At 34.0% G+C, this 20,880-nt stretch overlaps 3 protein-coding genes across 3 annotated transcripts; 2 read left to right on the plus strand and 1 right to left on the minus strand.

Annotated features, from left to right (window-relative positions):
• The first annotated feature begins 299 nt into the window (after window positions 1-299).
• Window positions 300-3,753, plus strand: LOC115959624 (F-box protein PP2-B10-like). Its single transcript, XM_031078086.1, has 3 exons — window positions 300-641; window positions 2,980-3,098; window positions 3,209-3,753. The coding sequence occupies exons 1-3, from the start codon at window positions 324-326 to the stop codon at window positions 3,621-3,623; spliced, it is 852 nt and encodes a 283-aa protein (XP_030933946.1). The 5' UTR covers window positions 300-323; the 3' UTR covers window positions 3,624-3,753.
• Window positions 3,754-12,450: 8,697 nt separating this feature from the next.
• LOC115961534 (secreted RxLR effector protein 161-like) lies at window positions 12,451-13,053 on the minus strand. The gene has a single exon (XM_031080507.1). The coding sequence runs from the start codon at window positions 13,051-13,053 to the stop codon at window positions 12,451-12,453; it is 603 nt and encodes a 200-aa protein (XP_030936367.1).
• A 5,537-nt stretch (window positions 13,054-18,590) lies between these two features.
• On the plus strand, window positions 18,591-20,476 carry LOC115959623 (F-box protein PP2-B10-like). The gene is made up of 3 exons (XM_031078085.1): window positions 18,591-19,007; window positions 19,565-19,683; window positions 19,772-20,476. The coding sequence occupies exons 1-3, from the start codon at window positions 18,705-18,707 to the stop codon at window positions 20,205-20,207; spliced, it is 858 nt and encodes a 285-aa protein (XP_030933945.1). The 5' UTR covers window positions 18,591-18,704; the 3' UTR covers window positions 20,208-20,476.
• Window positions 20,477-20,880: the final 404 nt, after the last annotated feature.

Raw genomic sequence — 20,880 nt, forward strand, 5'->3', positions numbered from 1 at the left:
AGAACTAAATTAGTTTTAGAGACTAAATTAATTAGTTTTGAAAAGTTCTGAATCTCATTGACATTTACCTAAACCTCGTACAATGGAATTTAGCTAATATATATATATATATATAAAATGAATAAAAAGTTAGATAAGCTATCCTACTCGGCTAGCCTGTTTCTACTGTAGAACTAAAAAAAAAAAAAACCTTAACCATTAAGTTAAGTCCATCAAAAAAAAAAAAAAAAAGACAAAGCAATAAAGCTATTAAAGAAGCGCTCCTTCATATAAAAAATTGGAGAATATACGTAAGACTGACACAGAGAGAGAGAGAAAAGAAGATGATGGAAAAAGAGAGAGAAGGAGAAAGGAATGGTCCTACCTCCTGCGATGCGGACGTTTCAGTATTACCAGAGGAATGCATATCGAACATAGTATCATTGACGAGTCCTAAGGATGCTTGCACAGCTTGTGCGGTTTCTCCTATATTCCGTGCGGCTGCCGAGTCCAACGTTGTCTGGACTAGGTTCTTGCCGTCCGATTATCAAGCCATCATTGCTCGATCATCAACATCATTGGATTCCTTGAACTTCTCTTCTAAGAAACAGCTCTATCTCAGCCTCTCCGATAACCCCATCTTGATCGACGACAATAAAAAGGTACTCTGTTGACATACAATCCCATTATATTAATATTAATAACTTTGTGTGATAGGTAATAGCGCACTTATTATTACTGCTTCACTTTATTAGACTTTCAAATGAGTAAAGTTGTGTATAATTGGTCTAAAGTTACCCAATTACTGCCTTACTGAACAATTAATCCAGCTGAGCTGAGATGTTTTGTCTTTTTGTTTAAAATATCAAACTCTATAATAATACATTATTTGGTGTGTTTGGTAACAAGAGAAATAGAGGGGGTGTTTTCCACCAGGGCCACAAAAAACAATTCACCTATAATGCTTCTTCTTCTTGTTCATACTTTATAAAGTCAGTTTTTCCCAAAATTTCACTCTCACAGTAAGCAACGCATGATTTTTTTTTCCTTAACACTAGAGTACCAGCTTAGTTAGTAGCTTACCATGAACCTTTCTTCTCAAGAAAAAAAAAAAAAAAAAGAAGCTTACCTTAAATCAATGCTTTGTCATGTGGCGTATCACTTGTTCACCATTTTACTAAAATATTTTCACATGTTAAAATTGCCGAGTAAGTTAAACAACTTTTTTTTTTAATTATAAGTTAACTCAACAATTTTAAACATAAGTGATTTTTAATAAAATAGTGGATAAGTGATATGGTTCACTGTAAAAACATTATAATTTCTTTTTATAAACATTTAATACCGGTCCACCCAAAAATAGCCACCACTGAGTCTTGCTACATGGGTTTTTAATAATAATTTGATTAAGTAAAAAATTATGTTAATGAGTAATATAATAAAAAAGGATTTTAATGTTTTATGTAACAGTATTAGAGGAAATTTGTACAAACTATTTTTTCCATCCTTTCATTTTTCTTCTCAAATCTCAACCAAACAAAAAAGTTTTTCATCCCTTCACATTTCACCCACAATCAAACACAGATATAGGAAACTAAAATCTCTTATATCTTTTCACTTTTTCATCATTCATTTTCTATCTTCCGTTTTTTTTCATCTCTCTAACAAAACGGTCCATCAGAGTAACTTAATGGAATGGCTACTGGAATGCTTAACAAGTAGATAATTTAAAAAAAATAAAAAGAAAAAAAAAAAGAAAAAGAAAAGAAAAGAAGATAATAAGATTAAAAATGTCACACCCACGGGAGTCATGACACACTTCACATTGTTGAATGAATGATACGCATAGACACTATTTGGTTAATGTCATAGTGAGATTTTCTATTTATAAGAAAGTGGTGTCAAAACCTTTGCCCAAACAATTATAAAGTGATATCAAAACTTTTCTAAAATAGTCCATTAACAAATGTCCTAAAGTCACCATTAACGAGACCCTTTAACTGAATAGCTTGAAGCTTTGATTCTTTTATCTATTTGTTTTATTGAGTGGCCTGATCTTACTATTTTTATTTTGTGTCTATTTGCTGCAGCTTTAAGTTATGATGATTTTCAAGATTTAAAAGAATGCTAACTTCCTTTTTGATAGATGATTGTTTCGTAATGTATCAAAAAATAGTTATTTGTCTTTTCATTTGTTGACAATTTTTTATAAAATTAAAATGGCAAACCATTTGTTATTCTAAATGGATTTTAGTTTGGATTTTTAAGAATTTTTTGGTTCATATTTTGGCTCCCTCGTAGAACTTTGGCTCTATCCCTGTACACGCTTAGGAAATAGTTAGCCCCAAAAAAGCAATGAACACCCTCTTTAGTAATAAAAAATAAAAAATAAAAAGAAAATTCAAACATGTTGGAGGTGCTTCATTTCAATAGCTATAAAGAAGATTAATAACCAGGTAAGCTTGATCCACATGGACGGAGTGAGATTGGGTAGGTTGGTTTCACTATGGACTCTCAAAATTGTGTTTGTTTTGAATTTGTTACGTGAGCATGCTTTAATTTAGTTAAATAGAACACAAGAAAGGAACCAAAAACAAAGAACAAAAGGAGCTGCTAACTCTTGAGATCAAATTTTGAAAGATTCCATTGAATGTATGCTAGTGCCAGTGAAAGCAACACCATGTTGAATAGATACAAATATATTTTTCATAAATTAACGATTGTCCCAAAAGTGTAACCTATTAATAAATTATAAATTTAATTGTTTAGCCATAGTTCCAACACCTATCCCACGTGTGAGCCTTGACTTTGACTTATTAAATGGGGTTTAACACGTGAGATTTTTAACATTTTAAAAGGGAGATTGAGTGGGGACAGGATTCAATTGCTTGATAAATTACTCATTGTTTCAAAAGTTTGAACTCTTAAGAAATGATGAATTTAATATTAATTTCAACCTTCTGTGCTCGTCTTCTTTCTTTCTTTCTTTCTTTCTAGCAGAGCTTTTTCTTGGACAAATTGAGTGGAAAGAAATGTTACCTTCTTTCTGCAAGGGACCTGTCCATTGCAGCGGGTCACAATAATATGCATTGGCTATGGTTTTCTCTAGCTGAATCCAGGTCTCTACCTAAACCCAAGCCTGTCCCCTATGTATGTTATACCCTTTTTTAATTTTTTTATTTAAGGCTTTTTATTTAATTCTTATTATGTACATGTCAAAATCAAACAGGTTTCGAAAGGTAGCTGAACTTCATCATGTGCGGTTGTTTGATATCTGTGGCAAGATGAATACTTCAATGCTGTCTCCGAAAACAAACTATGTCGCTTACCTTGTGTACAAGTTGAGGAGGAAAACTCATGGGTTTCATCGATTTCCTCCAATGGCTTCAGTTGGAACTACTGGAGGTGTTGAAGATTGTAAACAAACTGTTTGTTTGAGCAGGCCTAAAAGGGAGCCAAGGAAGCAGCACCCTTTGCTTCCGAAGTGGAGAAAAGATGGATGGTTTGAGAGTAAGTTGGGTGAATATTTCAATGAGGGAGGAGAAAATGATGAACTGCAGATTAGACTTATGGAGGTAGAAGCTGGTACCGTTAAGTCTGGCCTCATTGTTGAAGGGATCGAGATTAGGCCTACAAAGGGTTGATACAAATTGTTCTTTTTTTATCACTTTTAGTGGCAGCGATATACTAAATTTCAATACTTTCTAACTTTTATTGTGTCTTAATTTTGTGCTAAACTTCAACCTTACTATTAAAACCAATTTAGTGTCTTAATTTTGTGCTTTATAGACTCCAGTAGCCATATAATTCTCCTAATTCGGACCTGCACTTCTTTTCTATTTTATTTCATCGAACTCTTGTTAGCCATTGTTCTTGAGTTTTGGTTACTATTCGAGTAATCATTAAGCCTCAAAACCGTTTGCCTCATTGTGAACTATATATTTAATTATTTATGCTCTTCTGTTTATTGTTAGAACCATTAGTCCCAAATTTCTACCAATCTAGTAGTATAATGGTAAAAACAAAGCATTAGACTACAGCCAATGAATCTAAAGCCACAAAATTTTTTTACTAAATATTTCCCAGCAGTTGAAGTGGCAAGTTGATAATGATAGATGACGAAGTATTGTCATTGCTAAAAGAGAGTCCAGATCAAAACTTATCAGCATAATTGTTGTGAAAAATTGTTATTATAGCATTATTCCGCTGTACCTCACCTGCTATTCTCCACACCAGCATCAACATAATCATCTAAGTATTCAGAGACACAAAAAGTAATTGCACATCAGCATATTAATATTAAGAGCAATTAGTGACTATCTACCAAAAAAGAGCCAGAAATTGTGGCTCCACATCAGCCGCATCTTAATATTAATAGTCACAAAAATAGTTGAAACCAACTATAATATTAGGTTAAATTAATTCGATACTAAACATGTTCCTATTAAAAGCTAGTTGAATTATATTTTTCTTCTGAAAACATTTCTCTTTCTCTGCAATTCTTTGATTTAACATTTTATATGTATTAACATTGGATTTTTATTTGTTTACATTTTGGGATGTAAGAGGAAAGATGACATGCTACTCTAGACAATAATGAAACTAATTTTATGTGATTTAAACATTTGAAACCAAATAATTTTAGAACTTTTTGATAATCATATAATTTTAGAACTTCATTATAAATTTCTGTGTATTGCAAAGGTTAACAACTAGTTATGTATCTTTACTCAATGGTAAAAGGTTGCTAAATTTATCATATCTTAACAATTTAAGTTTTTAGAACAATTGATAATTTATTATTGTAATAGAGCAAGAAGCCTTGGGTTCAAACTATATCTCTAGCTTAACAGGCAAGCTGCAATTTATTAGTGGCTTGATGGAAAGGATTGTGACCAAACCACATTTACTTCCTCAAATCTTCTAATTAGACAGCACTTCTTGAGAGACATACAGTCTCTCACTTTTTGCATGTCATTACACATTGGCTTCTTAGTGATTTGTTTCATTGTTGCACGTCTTCATTGTCAAACTTATCTTTTCCTCTGTCCCATAGAAATTTTTGCAGCTAGCTCTCTGTCAGGAGTAGTTTCATCCACGATCACGTTAACTTGCGATTCACGCTGTTTCAATGTTCGACCAAACTTTTGCTCAAAAAAAAAAAAAAAAAAAAACATGTTCGACCAAACTTGCATTCCTTTTTGGTGTGGCCCCTGGGCCACAAGCGAAAAATCTGTGACCCGAAGATAATTCTAGACCTGTAAAAATTGGACCAGTTCATAAACCTGAAGAAAAACTCTTCACCCAAATCCAAGCTTTTGACCCAAAGTAAAAACGGGTTGACTTGTGACTTGACCCGTTATGTCAAGTCAACTTGCATAACCTTTGAGGCTGTGACATCGCCAGTTTTTTAAACTTTCTTTTGTTGTTATCATGCCATTCACACATAATTTATCATGTATTGAAAACTGTGGATGATTCCAATTTGTTTTCATTCCATTATACTCACTTTGTCAAAGACTTGGATCTGTATGCATTTATGAATACATTAATGAGGAAAAATCTAAAATAAAGTTGCTTAATACCCATTAAAGTTCCAAAATCAAGAAAGAATATCAACAAATGCAAAAAGAAATGCGCAAATTAGATTTAGCTGCCCTATCTAAAATTATAAGTTTGACATAATGGTAAGATGCAGTTTAGATTAATGCTTTGAATTTTACTTGGCCTTTTTTTTTTTTTTTTTTTTTAATTGGCCTCTCTGTTTGTGAAAAGAAAAAGAAGTTTTATGGGCCCCCAGTTTGACAGTCCCCGTCATACCCACGCATAGTACCTTCATATTTTTAGTGGGTATGGTACCCACTTACATCTTAACCGTTTATTTCACATTGTTTTAATCTTAACCGTTAATTTAATTTTAATGAGACACACTAGTTAATTTAAATCAATATTTAAAAAAAAAATCGAAAAATTATAGGCTTCGAGAGTTCGAGCATTTGGAGTTGCTGTGGTGTCTGTCAGTAGTAACACTTCTGCCTTGGAAGGTTGTCAACTTTGTCTTGATCACCAAAGGTCTAAATTCTAAATTTCATCACTGATATTAAAACGGTGAGTTTTGGGGGTCAGCAATGACATTAAAACGGTAAGTATTGGCTAGTAATTAATGGGCTTGAATGGGTTGGGTTTAGTTGGAACTGTTTGAAAAAGGTAGAAGTTTAATTACAAAATTGATTGCAACTTAAGACTACAACTTTACCCAATATTATTAATATTACCATATATTGTAAAAATCTAATCGTTGAATTGCATATTCTTTACGCTTTTAGTACATATGTTAAATCAATTGAATATTATTTACAATATGACCTATAATATTATATTTTATGCATAATTTTAAATTACAAAAATTTCCAATTTAAACAATTTATTGATGATATAGTTATTGATCTTTAATTTTCTAGAAATTTTGCAAGTAAGAAAGATATAAGAAGAAAATATAATTTAATGGTAAATTTGTCAAAATTTATCTCTAATAAAAAGATATTGAGTAAGACTGTTATAGTATTAAGGTACAATAAATTTTATAGCTAAACTTTATCTTTAAAAAATGGCCTGCCATGGAGCCAAGCCAGCAAGACCTGATTGTACCGCTGCAGCATCACACTCCTCTTCCCAAACAGAGAAAAGATATGGATGGTTGGAGATTGAGTTGGGTGAATTTTTCAACGAGGGAAGAGAAGATGATGGACTGCGTATTAGTCTTAAGGAGGCAGAACCTGGTAGGTGGAAGTCTGGCCCAGTTGTTGAAGGGTGGCATTATGAGACACCACATTTCAATTCTGTCAAATTTGTATCGTATCAGTATTATGCTTTATTGTCAAAAATTTTGAACATCTAGAGTATAGTATTAGTGGATCTCTGCGTTTGGTACTACATTTTAAATAACAGTTTTCAAGGCACTTATTGGGGAAAAAAGAAGTAAAGAAGTTGAAAAATTGGTAGCGACGGCCTAGAATTTAGGAACCTGTCTTCTTCATAATGATTTTGTTAATTACCTGAAGAAATAACAATCATTGATTTATTTTATTTGCAGCTTTGGTAAAGCTTGAATTTCACTAAATCCATCTAGACTCAATAATACATTGTCCAACCAGGATGTATATATATGGTAAAAAAAAAAGAAAAAGTTTTAGATAATTAAGTTAAGTTGTGTAGAGCATGTTGGGGAGATAAACACATTGGATATTTTTGAATAATTAATATAACATGCCTAAGCCCAAAAGGCTTAAACCTTCTGGGGGTGCACATTTTAACCCAGAAAGCCTAAACTCAATGGGTATTTGCTCAATTATATTATATAAACTACTAATTCTTTTCATCTTTATTCAATGTGAGACTTCACTATAAAATTATTTAAAAAGTCTATCAAGATCTATGGCGGTGTAGAATGGGGGTGGAGCTATATGTTATGTGTATACTTTGGCACAACGTTTGTTTAATATTTCCTAATATTCGTGTAAATCTTACTATTTGGATTTTTGGAATGTAGTAGAGATCATAAGTCCTTCAGGGTTTTAGGTTGCTATCACCAATTATGTAACTTCAGGCTTTACCGATCGCAATTTTTTCATAATTTTTTTTTTTCACTTTCATTTTTGTGTAGCATCCATGATTGTTCAATTATATAATCCGACGACCATGCTAATATAATTAGCCTCAGCCCAAATCAATCAATCTATAATCAATAACATATACTATATAATTAGGGGTGTCAAATGGATGGGTTTGGGGTGAACATAATTGGGTTGGGTACATAAAACCCATTTACGCATTAAAACCCATTTAACTAATTGCTTTTAACCCAAACTCAACCCAACCCAATAATTATGGGTAAACCCCAACCCGCCCAATTATCAAAATGACCAAAATGCCCCTAAAGTGAAAATGACCAAAGTACACAAACACACTGTTACTTTCCGTTTGGCTGGTGAGAAAATGTAAGAACACAAAGGAAATGAAAAATTCGACCTAAATTTCCATTAGTTAGGCCTAAGAATCATACTGCAACTGCATCTATTTTAATTTTATGAATGCCTAACTCCAAGGCTATGACCTGGAGCGTATAATTTGATTTGTAATCACCATGAAACACTCCGCCATGTATGATAGTTTCTGTTTCATAGATTTTAGTTTGAGTTTGGAGGGTTTTGGATTCATAACTCTTCTTCCCTTCAGGCAAATACCTTCCCTCGATGGACTGAATTTGTTGGGAGAGAATGAAAAGATCGGATCTATGAGGTTGAGAAGAACTTACGGAGAAAAGTCAGATCGAGAATGTGAGAACGCCGATTAGAGGAGGATGAACAAGGAGAGAACATTTCCTTTCTTAAGGCGGTTCCGTTTGAGGTCTCCGAGGCCCCATTGACAGCCAAATCGAGCTCTGTGTTAAGTGCGAGAGAAACAGAGGGGCTGGTTTTTTTTTTTTTTTTTTTTTTTTTTTTTTTAGTGTTAAGGGCTAGGTTGAGTTTGGGTTTATTGTTTTTAGGTTAAATGGGGCTCAATAGGTTTTTAGTTAAAACCCAATAATTACTAGGTCTAATTGGGTTGATGCTCATTTAACCCAAATAATAATTGGGTGGGTTTGGGCTTATTTTGCCACCCCTATGTATAATCCAACGACCATGGACTCTCTTTTTTTCTTTTTTCTTTTCTAAGTTAATTTAACTCTAGGTGTAACTCTCTTACTAAATTACAAGAAGTTTAAATTATTATTTTGATTAAAATTCTATTAATAATGCTTGAAATAATTTTAAAATTTGTTATTATTTTTTCTAAATTATTTTAATTTATATTTACCATAATATTTAGTTTTAAATAATAATAAAAAATTGTTTTACACGATAGGTTTCTATAGGAGCTTGGGCCCAAGTGACCGAGAATGGCCCATGTGGTCAAGGCCCAACATTGAGGGGATAGGATCAGTCCACTAAAAAATGTGTAGGAGTCTAAGGATTAGTGTTCAGGGGAATCATATTGTGTTTGGGCCAGGTTGGGCCCAATACTAATTAATAAGCTAGAGGGAAGCTGGCGAGGAGACTGTCAAATTCAAGTCGGCAATCGAACATTGTCAATGCCTTTGGGAAACTCGCCATCGAACACTATTTGGTGTCTAGAACAAGTTACAAGAGAATCCTCAAAAGGCATGATGATTCTCTTGGGATTTTGGCAAAAGTGGAAATGTGTGTGAAGTGGTGAAATGGTAATGATGGGTACTTCACTAATGGGATACTATAAAAGGAATGGGGAGGTAAACAAGAGAGGCTGGTTGAATAACGTTGAGAAAAATGTTGGAAAATAGAGGGAAACACTGGGAAAAAGGGGTAGATACTAGGAAAGGGGGAATTACAGGCAAAGGGAGAGGGAGTGTAAGTGAGGAAGAAGGGAGAAGGATACAGCTTGGACTATCTAGGTGAAGCTTGGAGCTCTACTTGTAGGATTGCAAGAAAGCCCACAAATAAATAAATTAGGGCCCATACACTTCGTGTAGTGTTACAGCCTAAGGAGGTTTGGGGACCGTAGTTTCTATTATATAACTTAATGTAATTTTCTTTTATTTATATTCATTATTTTATTATTCAACTTTGAATATATTTATGAAAATTTCCTTATGTTTTATATATAAAATTTAATTGATTCATATATGGAAAAGTTATACATATTGTATTTAAGCATGTCATGTAATATTTCAATATGTAGAATATTAATTTTAACATTAAAATTATAAAATTACATAAATTCAATGAATCTTAAATCTACTAACTTGGCTTAAAAAAAAAAAACTACCTCATATTGACAAGAAAGATAGAAATTTAATTGTTAAATTCATAGTATTCTTGATGATAGAGGCTCTTGAAAAATCATTTTACCATGGAGTAGTCATTTTCTTATATATACACACCAATAATTTAGTTTTGGATTAAGATCAGATGCCATACCCTATTTGCTATTGCTATCAATGATTGAGATTGAAAAGAAAAGAAAAAAAGAAAAGAAAATTTCAATCCCAACCCTGAAGAAAAAGTTTTAAAAAAGTGAATAAGTAAAAAAAATTGTGAGAGAAATAAGAGTAATCATCAAAGTGACAATGACATAATTGCATGAAATTTGGTGACAAAAAGAGAAATGATGTCATTGGGAACAACTCATGCCTTTAGGGGATGACCAACGCCACCTTTGGGCCAAATTCCTTCATTTAGGCCCCAAAATTCTCCTTTTGGCCTTTTTATATTTTATTATAGTAATTTTTATTCCCTTTGTAACTTTTAATTTAAAAGTTTGAATACAATCCTATTTGTTCTAAGGCGTCGCTGAGAGACATTAGTTTTAATTTTACAATTATCTTAATTTTACTCATTTTTAGGACGTTTTGCTAGCCGCCTTAGAATTTCTTTTACTATTTAAAAGCATGGTAGATTTCAAGACAATTTAGATTCCATTTTAAAAAAATATAGATGTTTTGTTTTTCTTTTCTTATGGATTCTAGAACGCATCACCTTGTGGATTTAAAGAACTTCTAATGGATTTGAGACTATCTTCTTGAAGTAGATATGTTTGACTTTTTTTTCCTTTTTGTGGCTTCCATGCCACATCATTTATAATTATAAAATTAGTTATAATTCTTAAATCTTCCACATCATATTGTCAAGAAAGTTAGAAATTTAATTGTTAATTTTTATGAAAAATCCGAAATTTAATTGTTAAATTTGTGGTTTTCTTGATGATAGAGGATCCTGAAAAGGCATTTGAGTACAGACTAGAGTAGTCATTTTCTGATCTTTTCCTAGTACCCACGCCAATAATTTATTTTCCTCTATTGTTGCAATTTTTCCATCTTAATAGTAATTTTTTTAAGTGTTTAAGTTATGTTGCTCATTTTAGGGTGTTTAAACACTGAATTTAGAAAACTCCTCATACCAGTTTTCAAGTATCAATGTTGCTCAATGGCATAATCATAAATATCTTTAAAAAGTGGGACCCATGGATTTGACAATACCCAACTTTGCTTTCTCTCTCCAAACTTTTCTTTTTTCTTTTTCTCAGATTTGACAATACCCACAGATTTGTTCTTTTTTTTTTTTTTTTTTTTTTTTTTCCACTCTCTCTTCTTCTTCTCTTTCTTTTTGCACTTTTTTTTTTGTTTTCTCTTTCTCTCTTGTATGCTATCTTCTCCTTTCTTTCTTTCTTTCTTTTCTTTTCTTTTTTTAAATATCCTAGTTGATGGGCTTATGTTTCGGTCTTCTTCTTTCTTTCTTTTTTCTTTTTTAATACCCTAGTTGATGGGTTTTTGTTTTTTGATCTTCTTTTATTTTCTTTTTTTTGGGTTTAGATGACCAGTTTTCTCCTTGTAATTTTTTTTTTCTTTTGCTTCTTTCTTGTCTGGAGAACAAGCTTGCTTCTTTCTTTTATTTTGCTTCTTTATTCTTTGACTCATTAATACAAATTTTTTCTAAACTAAAAAAAAAATTAGTAATTTGGCTGATTCAGCTGGGTTTGGGTTTGCATTGATTTAGTGAATTGTTCAAACTTGGACTTACAGAAGAGAGAGATGGGACGAAGAGGGAGAATAAATAAATAATTAAATTTTACTATTCATGTCAGAAAAATTACACTTTTTCTAAAAAATATCTACACATACTAAACACACAATTATGTTATCTCATTTTTTTAAAAAATGTTATTAAAAATATGGTACCAACTACCCTTGGCCTATCCTGAAATATCAACCTACAGTTGAACTTTTGCTCTAATATCCAACCGTACTTGATCTTGTAGTAGCCTTATTTCCCTTGATGAACAAACCTCCAATTTGTGACTAACCCTTTGCACGAATCCCAAGTACGTAACTAACTCTAGCAACTTGAACAGATGTTGTTGGCTGCAAAGTTTTTCACTTCATCAACAATGAAGATCTCGAAGCACTCGATTACAAAACCTTCCGGCGTACAAATGCAGTAGCTTCACACAGAGAATATAAGTCTCTTGGTCTTTGTATATGTGTATGACAGCCTTTAAAATAGGCCTTATATATGTCTAGGGTTGTGAGAAAAGAAACCCCAAACAAATATGCAAGGCCAAACCAATATTTAGATCTGGAAATTCTAAAATCGTAATTCTTGATAGATCGAGCTGCTGTCAAGCTATCTATCGAGCTTTACATTAAGTCTCGATAGTAGGCTTCTGTCGAGTTATCTGTTAAGACTTAATGAACAACTTTTCTTCACTTGTTTCTTGAACCAATCTTCATGTCTTTAATACTTGACTTGAACAACATGTTTCTTGAAGTATTAAACCCATCTTAAATTTACCTAAATACAAAGAAAGTGCATTTTGTCAAAAGATTAGCCAATTACACAAAATATGACCCTAAAAATCTCCCCCTTTGGCAATCCATGACAAAACCACAAAAAGTAATTATGAGAGAAGTCTAACACAGCTATCAGTAGTAATGTATTCAACCTCAACAATGGAGAGAGAGATAGAATTTTTCTTCTTGCTCATCCATGAGATAATGTTATTCCTTAAGTAAAAACACCCACCAGAAGTACTTTTCCTGTCATCAGCATTCCCAGCCCAATTCACATCAGAATATCTAGTTAAAACATCATTAGTATCATTGTCATACCATACCCCAAAGTTACTAGTAGTTTTAACATATTTAATGATTCGTTTTACTACAATGAGATGTGATTCTTTGAATTTAGCCTGATATCTAGCACACACTCTAACATTACAGCTAATGTCAGGTCTACTAGCAATAAGGTAAAGGAGACTACCTATCATACTTCTATATAAAGAATGATGAACACTCTTTCCTAACAAGTCAATAGTGAGTTTAACATTTGGACTCATAGGTGTTCTAACAGAACTAGCAGAGTCTAAACCAAATTTCTTCACAAGATTTTTAGCATTTTTAGATTGAGAGATGAGAATACCTGAGTCACTTTGACGAATCTGCAATCCAAGGAAGTAGTTCAATTCTCCAATCATGGTTATCTCAAATTCAGTCTGCATCATGCCTGAGAATGAATGAGCCAACTCATCTTTTATAGATCTAAAGATAATGTCATCTACATAAACTTGAGCTACAACTAGTTCTTAATCCACTTTCTTGATGAACAATATTCGATTTTCTTGTCCTCTTGTGAAGCCATTTGATACTAAATATTTGGTGAGACGATCATACCATGCTTTAGGTGCTTGTTTCAATCCATATAGTGACTCGTTAAGATAGAGCACATGATCTGGAAAGTGTGGGTCAATGAACCCTTTGGGGTAAGCTATGTAAACCTTCTCTTTGAGAAAACCATTCAGGAAGGCACTCTTCACATCCATTTGATATAACTTGAACTTCAAGTGGCATGCCAATGCAAGTAGAACTCTTATGGATTCAATGTGAGCAACAGGAGCAAAGGTTTCATCAAAGTCCACTCCTTCTACTTGAGTGTACCCTTGGGCCACAAGTCTGGCCTTGTTGCAAATCACATTGCCTTCTTCATCAATCCTGTTGCAGAAGATCCATTTTGTACCAATGATGTTCACCCCCACTAGCCTAGGTACCAATGTCTAGACATCATTCAACCCAGCTTTCATCTTGAAGAGCATCTTCAACCTTGGCAGGTTCTACTTGAGATAAATAACATGAATAAGAAATAAAGTTAGCCACATATTTATCAACTGTTCGCTTTCTCAAAGTTAGCTCATTCATGTTTCCCACGATCATATCTAAAGGATGATTCAGTTTAATTCTAGATGAAGGCTCCTTCTTTACTTGATCTTCAAGCTGAAGAGATGTGGAGGAGGCTTCTGGGGCTTGTGTAGCACTAGGTGAGGCAGGAGGAGAAGGATCTTGATCACCTACTTCTTGTTCAATCTCTAAAGGTAGAGGGAGAACTGATTTAGGCATGTGCTCTATAACTTTTAAGGACCTTGGAGATAATGCTTCATCAATCACAACATTAACAGTTTCCATGACCTTTCTATTCCTCTTGTTCAGCACCCTATAGGCTTTGCTTGTGGAGGAGTACCTAAGAAAGATTCCTTCATCACTCCGGGTGACAAACTTTCCCACATTTTCTCTGTCCTTTAGAATGAAACAAGTGCTACCAAATATCCTAAAGTATTTCACATTTGGTTTTCTTCCTTTCCATAGTTCATAAGGTGTCTTCTTTGTACTTCGCCTGAAGTACACTCGATTCACAATATGACATGTAGTGTTAACCGCTTCTCCCCACAAATCTTTTGCTACATCCTTGTTGTGCAACATAGCTCTAGCCATCTCTTGAATGACAATATTCTTTCTTTCTACAACACTATTCTGTTGAGGGGTGATAGGAGCAGAAAACTCTTGAGCTATGCCAGCACTTGTGTAGAAGGACTGTAATTGAGAGTTTTCGAATTCTTTGTCATGATCACTTCTAATTCAATCAACTTTCGATCCTTTCTCATTCTGCACCCTTTTGCATAGTGACTTGATGTGATGAGGAGCTTCAGACTTAGATCGCAGCAATATGACCTAAGTGAATCTGGTAAAGTCATCGACTACTACCATAATATATTTCTTTCCTCCAAGAGATTCTATTCTTGTTGGACCCATCAAATCAACATGAAGAAGCTCAAGAGGTCTAGTCATGGCTGTGGTCAATGTGGCATGATGTTGAACTTTTGTTTGCTTCCCAAGTTGACATGGTCCACACATAACATTTTTCACCTTATTGAGTTTAAGCATTCCCAAAATTGCATCATTTTTGGACACAAGTGATAATTGCTTATAGCTAGCATGCCCCATCCTTTGATGCCGTAAGTTCTCACTTGGCATTCAGATGTTATTACATACAATCTCAATATCAAGAACTAGACCATAACAATTGTCTAGTGTGCGAATTCCACTTATGAGTTGCTTGCCTGACTCATTTAGCACCAGACACTTCTCTTTTAAAAACAACACCATGAAGTCTTGTTTACAAATCTGACTAATGCTTAATAGATTCACTCTTAGCCCTTCCACATATAGCACGTTTGCAACACCATGAACTAGACCATAACAATTGTTTAGTGTGCGAATTCCACTTATGAGTTGCTTGCCTGACTCATTTAGCACTAGACACTTCCCTTTTGAAAACAACACCATGAAGTCTTGATCACAAATCTGACTAATGCTTAATAGATTCACTCTTAGCCCTTCCATATATAGCATGTTTGCAATATTCGGAAACCCTGGTAAAGAAATGATCCCTTTCCCTTTTATCTAGGATTTGCTTTCATCTCCAAAGGTAACATTTCCACCTTTCTTGGATTCAACTTCTTTGAATAGAGTGCGGTCTCTGGTCATGTGTCTTGAGCAACCACTATCAAGATACCATAGACAGGTGTTCATGACTTTGAAGATTGAGTGCATCATGAAGCATACTTCATGCTTATTTGTCAAGTCATCAGGGATGGTCTTTTCCTTGATTTGATAGCCACGTGATTTTACCCCGTGATTTTACCCTTGCCTTTATCTTTCTAAGGCATATACCCTTGTAGTTAAACAATTTGAGACAATTTAGTCTTCTTCGACTCATAAAGAGGCCTTTTTCAAGAATCATCAAAAGAACTTTCAAATAACCTTCAGACTTGTAATTTTTGAGAAACTTAAGCATGTAAAGGTTAGAAACACAAGAGATAGTACAAGAAAAAGATTTTTCATGCAATTTGATTCCATGACAACAGGGGTCAATGGATTACACAGCAAAAATTAAAACCTAATCAAAGTGTACCCGCTCTAATACCACTTGTTAGGTTAAAATAGCTTGACCCCAGTTAATTAATTCAATTATCCAAGTTGATTAAATAGGTTCAATTGCATGTAAATCGTGGAGTCACCAACAAATCACCAATTAAACTAAATGCAGTGGAAAATAAATTGACATGGTGATTTGTTGATAAATGGGAAAAACTTCGCAAGGCAAAAACCCCATCGGGTGATTTTAAGGTCACCACTCCCAAGAATCCACTAATCAACTGTGGTCACCCAATATTGATTTTAGTGATAGTATTTGGGTCACAATTTATTTATATGTGGGTTAATACTCAATCCTACAGGTAAGGCCTTAAACTTGCCTTGGTTCCTCTATATTTCCTAGTGTTTCCCTGTGTTTTCCCTCTCTCTTCCTCTTTCGCTCCCCAGACTTTCCAACCCTTAAGCCTCCACCTTCTTCCCCTTCTTATAGCCTCTCATTCGTGGGGTCTTCATCATTATCTCCCCACTTCACACACATATTCCTATGTTCCTAATAATTCCAAGGGATCCTCACGACTTTAAAGGAATCCCTTGGAATTTGTTCCAGATGCCAAATTGTGTTCGAGAGTGGTTCCCCAATGGCACTATCAGTCCTCAACTACCTATCTCACTTGGTTCATGTTTCACCTCGACTACCTTCGTTATTGGTTAGTGTTTAGCTAACCACTCAAGAGTCCTTCAAGTTGTCATCCCCTCGACCATGGTCCCAAACTTGGGACTAGGCCCGTTGTGATAAGGCCCAAGGCTAACTGTCTCCCCACGCACCAAGTCTAATTTGTCTAATGGGTCTCAGGCTTTGTGTTGGGTTTGATCAAGTGGGCCGACATGGTCGCCCAGGCCTAACTCACCCACATCAACAATCAAGCGATTATAAGTATAAGGAATCTTACCAACTACCCTTGGCTTATCCTGAAATACCAACCTACAATTGAACTTTTGCTCCAATACCCAACTGGACTTGATCTTGTAGTAGCCTTCTTTCCCTTGATGCACAAACCTCCAATTTATGACTAACCTTTAACATGGATCCCAAGTACGTGACTAACTCCAATAACTTGAATAAATGTTGTTGGCTGCATAGTTCTTCACTTCATCAATAATGAAGATCTGGAAGCACTCGATTACAAAACCCTCTAGCATACAAACACAATAGCTTCACACAGAGAATATAAGTCTCTTGGTCTTTGTATCTGTGTATGACAGCCTTTAAAATAAGTCTTATATATGTCTAGGATTATAAGAAAAGAAACCCCAAACAAATATGCAAGGCTGGGCCAAATTTCAGATTTGGAAATTTTGAAATCGTAATTCTCAATAGATTGAGTTGCTGTCGAGCTATCTATCGAGCTTCACATTAAGTCTCGATAGCAAGCTTCTGTTAAGCTATCTGTCGAGACTTAATGAATAGTTTTTCTTCACTTGTTTCTTAGACCAATCTTCATGTATTTAATACTTGACTTGAACAACATGTTTCTTAAAGTACTAAACCCATCTTAGATCTACCCAAATACAAGTAAAGTGTATTTTGTCAAAAGATTAGCCAATTACACAAAATATGACCCTAACACTAATTATAAACTTCCGTGTACAGCAAGAGTTAGCTCATAGTTATGTATCTATTCTTAATGGTGGAAGGCCACCAAACCAAAAAAGTTTCAGGGTTTTATTTTTTGGTCCTCTACTTATTTTGGATTAACAGTCATATAATGTACAAAATAGGAGTCGCAACACACAATGATACAATGCTACTTAATTAGCGGAGAGATGAGGCTGAATATTTTAGTCATAAAAATTTATTTGGAGAGCAACAGTAACATTTCATGTGTGGAAACTACTGTAATTAATCTATTCTATTTTTACATTTTAGAAAGCTCGTTGGAGCTATTTTTTTGGGGTTTATTCTCCAAGCACAACTTTAAGGATGAAAAAAAAAAAAGAAAAGGGAAAACTTTTTCAAAGGTGTTTGGTTAAGAGGGGGAAAGGAAAAAAATGTGGTAGGGTCAGGTGTTTTCTCCCCGAAATGGGATGAAAATTGAGAAGGAAAATGAGATTTACTTGATTGAAAAAATTATCCCATTTACGTTTTTTAATAGATTTTGCTTTCCTGGCCAACACGTGGCTCTTCTTTTCCTTTCTTCTTCTTCTTCTTCTTCTTCTTCTTCTTCTTCTTCTTCTTCTTCTTCTTTTTTTTTTTTTTAAATTTTAAAATTTGCTTTTTGGGGATTTGTTTTGTTTTTTCTTCTTCATTTTTTGTTATTTATTTATTTATTTATTGTTTAACTAGACGTGATTTTTTTTTTCTTCATATGATTTTTATTTTTTAATAAATTTGAGTGATTGCCTTTTTTTTTTTTTGGTCACTTTTTTGTTTTAATTGGATATCATTTTTTAATAAGGGTATATGAATAATTTTATACAAACCTCCCAACCAAATAAATATAAGAGAAATTTAAATATTTTTTATCCTCTTACTTTTTCATCTTCCCACCATTTTCTATTTTCTCACTTTTTCACTTCTTTAACCAAACGGACCCTAAGAGTCTATTGGAAACTCTAACAACCTTACACAAGTGTCAAACCAGATAAGGGAGTATATATATATATATATATATATATATATATATATATATATATATTATGAAAGATAAGGGTGTATATATTTTGTATTCATAACAGGTTCCAATCAAACAGAAATGTGAAAGGGCCCTTTTTTTTTCTATATTCTATTTAAGTCAAACCTGAACCATAGAGGATAGATAGTATCGAAAAGAACAAAAACTTCATTAAGGAATAAGCAATTATTAAAACCAACGAAAAGAAAGTGGAATGTGTGTGTGTGTGAGAGAGAGAGAGAGAGAGAGAGATAGACATAGGAGAGAAGAAAATAATGGAAAGAGAGAGAGAAGGAGAAAGGAATGGTGTGGACATATCAGTATTACCAGAGGGATGCATATCGAACATAGTATCATTGACGAGTCCTAAGGATGCTTGCACAGCTTGTGCGGTTTCTCCTATATTCCGTGCGGCTGCCGAGTCCAACGCTGTCTGGGAGACGTTCTTGCCGCCCGATTATCAAGCCATCATTACTCGATCATCATCAACTTCATTGGATTCCTCGAACTTCTCTTCAAAGAAACAGCTCTACCTCAGTCTCTCCGATAACCCCATCTTGATCGACGATAATAAAAAGGTACTATTAACAAACAATCCCATATTATGGTGTGATCCTCAATCACAACCACACACTAACATTGAACATATGATATTTGTTAGTTCTTTATCAAATAAAAAGGATAATGCTCAAACTAAAACAAATTTTACTGAGTTAGCTTTTGAGGTCTCTATCTTTCTCAAACTTTGTGTGAGGCTCTGGTTTACATACTTATTGTACTCTATGCTAGTCCCACTGAAACTCAATTGTTAATCTTCATATATATGGCTAACAGCTTTGAAAATTAATAACCTGGTAACTCTGATCCACATGGAAGCAGCAACATTGGGTGGATTGGTTTCACTATGGACTCTTGATTTTGCTTTTGGTTTAAATTAGTTATGTGAGCATGCACAAATTTAGTTATAGCGCCATATGCGAATAGAAAAACAGAATAAACACACACACACACAAAAGGAGCTTCTATCTCTGTGTTCAAATTATGAAAGATTTGGTTGTATGTATGCTTGTGGCCAGTGAAAGCAGTACCATGCTGAATAGAACCATATCTGTGCTGATCTTCTTTCTCTCTACAGAGCTTTTTCTTGGACAAATCGAGTGGTAAGAAATGTTACCTTCTTGCTGCAAGGGACCTTTGCATTGTATGGGGTGGCACTCCTCAGTATTGGAGATGGATTTCTTTACCTGAATCTAGGTCTATCCCTACTTTATTTTAGTACTCCTTTTTATAATTTTTGGCTTTTCATATAGTTTTTAATTATGTACATGTAAATATCAAACAGGTTCCCAGAGGTAGCTAAACTTTTAGATGAGTGGTGGTTTGACATCCGTGGCAAGATACATACTTCCATGCTGTCTCCGAATACAAACTATGCCGCTTACCTTGTGTACAAATTGGCGAGAAGAGCCTATGGATTTACTAACCCTCCTCCAAAGGCTTCAGTTGGAAAAAGTGGAGAAGGTGAAGACTATAAACAAACTGTTTGTTTGTGCATGCCTGCTGTGGAGCCAAGCCAGCAAGACCAGGTTGTACTGCCGCAGCAGCACACTTCACATCCGAAACTGAGAAAAGATGGGTGGTTAGAGATTGAATTGGGTCAGTTTTTCAATAAGGGAGGAGAAGATGAACTGCAGATTAGACTTATGGAGGTAGAAGCTGGTACCCAAAAGACTGGTCTCATTGTTGAAGGGATCGAGATCAGACCAACAAAGGGGTGATAAAAACCGGTCTTCTTTATCATTAAGTGGCATTGATATTGCAATACTGTCAAACTTATATTGTGTAATTTTTTTCTTTATTGACAAAATTTTGCACTTAAAAAGCTTCAAGATTACTGGTAAAAACCATCTGAGTGTTATTTAAACTCATGATTCTCCTAATTTGGCCTACGCTTCTCTTTTATTTAAACCCCTCGACTCTGCTTTGTCATTGTTCTTTTGAGTTTTGGTTATTGTTCGATATATCATTGAGCCCAAAACCGTTTGTCTCATTGTAAACTAGATATTTATGCTCTCTTTTGTTTATTGATAGAACCATTAGTCCCAAATTTCTACAAATCTAGTAGTATAATGGAAAAAAACAAAGCATTAAACTATAACCAATGACTAGTGCCACAAAAAATTTTAGAAAATATTTCTCAACTATCAAGATGACAAATTGTTAATGATAAATGAATAAGTGATGTTAACAGTCTAAATTAAAACCTATCCTCCAAACTTGTCAACGCAATTATTGTGAAAATTATTGTTATAGCATTACTCTCATGAAACTCACCTACTACATCAGCATAAGCATCTTAATATTGAGAGCCAAAAAAAGTAGTTCCACATCTCATATTATTAAGAGCCATAAAAAATAGTTGAATCAATTATAATATTAGGTTAAATTAAT

Source organism: Quercus lobata, chromosome 9 (genome assembly GCF_001633185.2).
Source record: "Quercus lobata isolate SW786 chromosome 9, ValleyOak3.0 Primary Assembly, whole genome shotgun sequence".
NCBI lineage: Eukaryota > Viridiplantae > Streptophyta > Magnoliopsida > Fagales > Fagaceae > Quercus > Quercus lobata.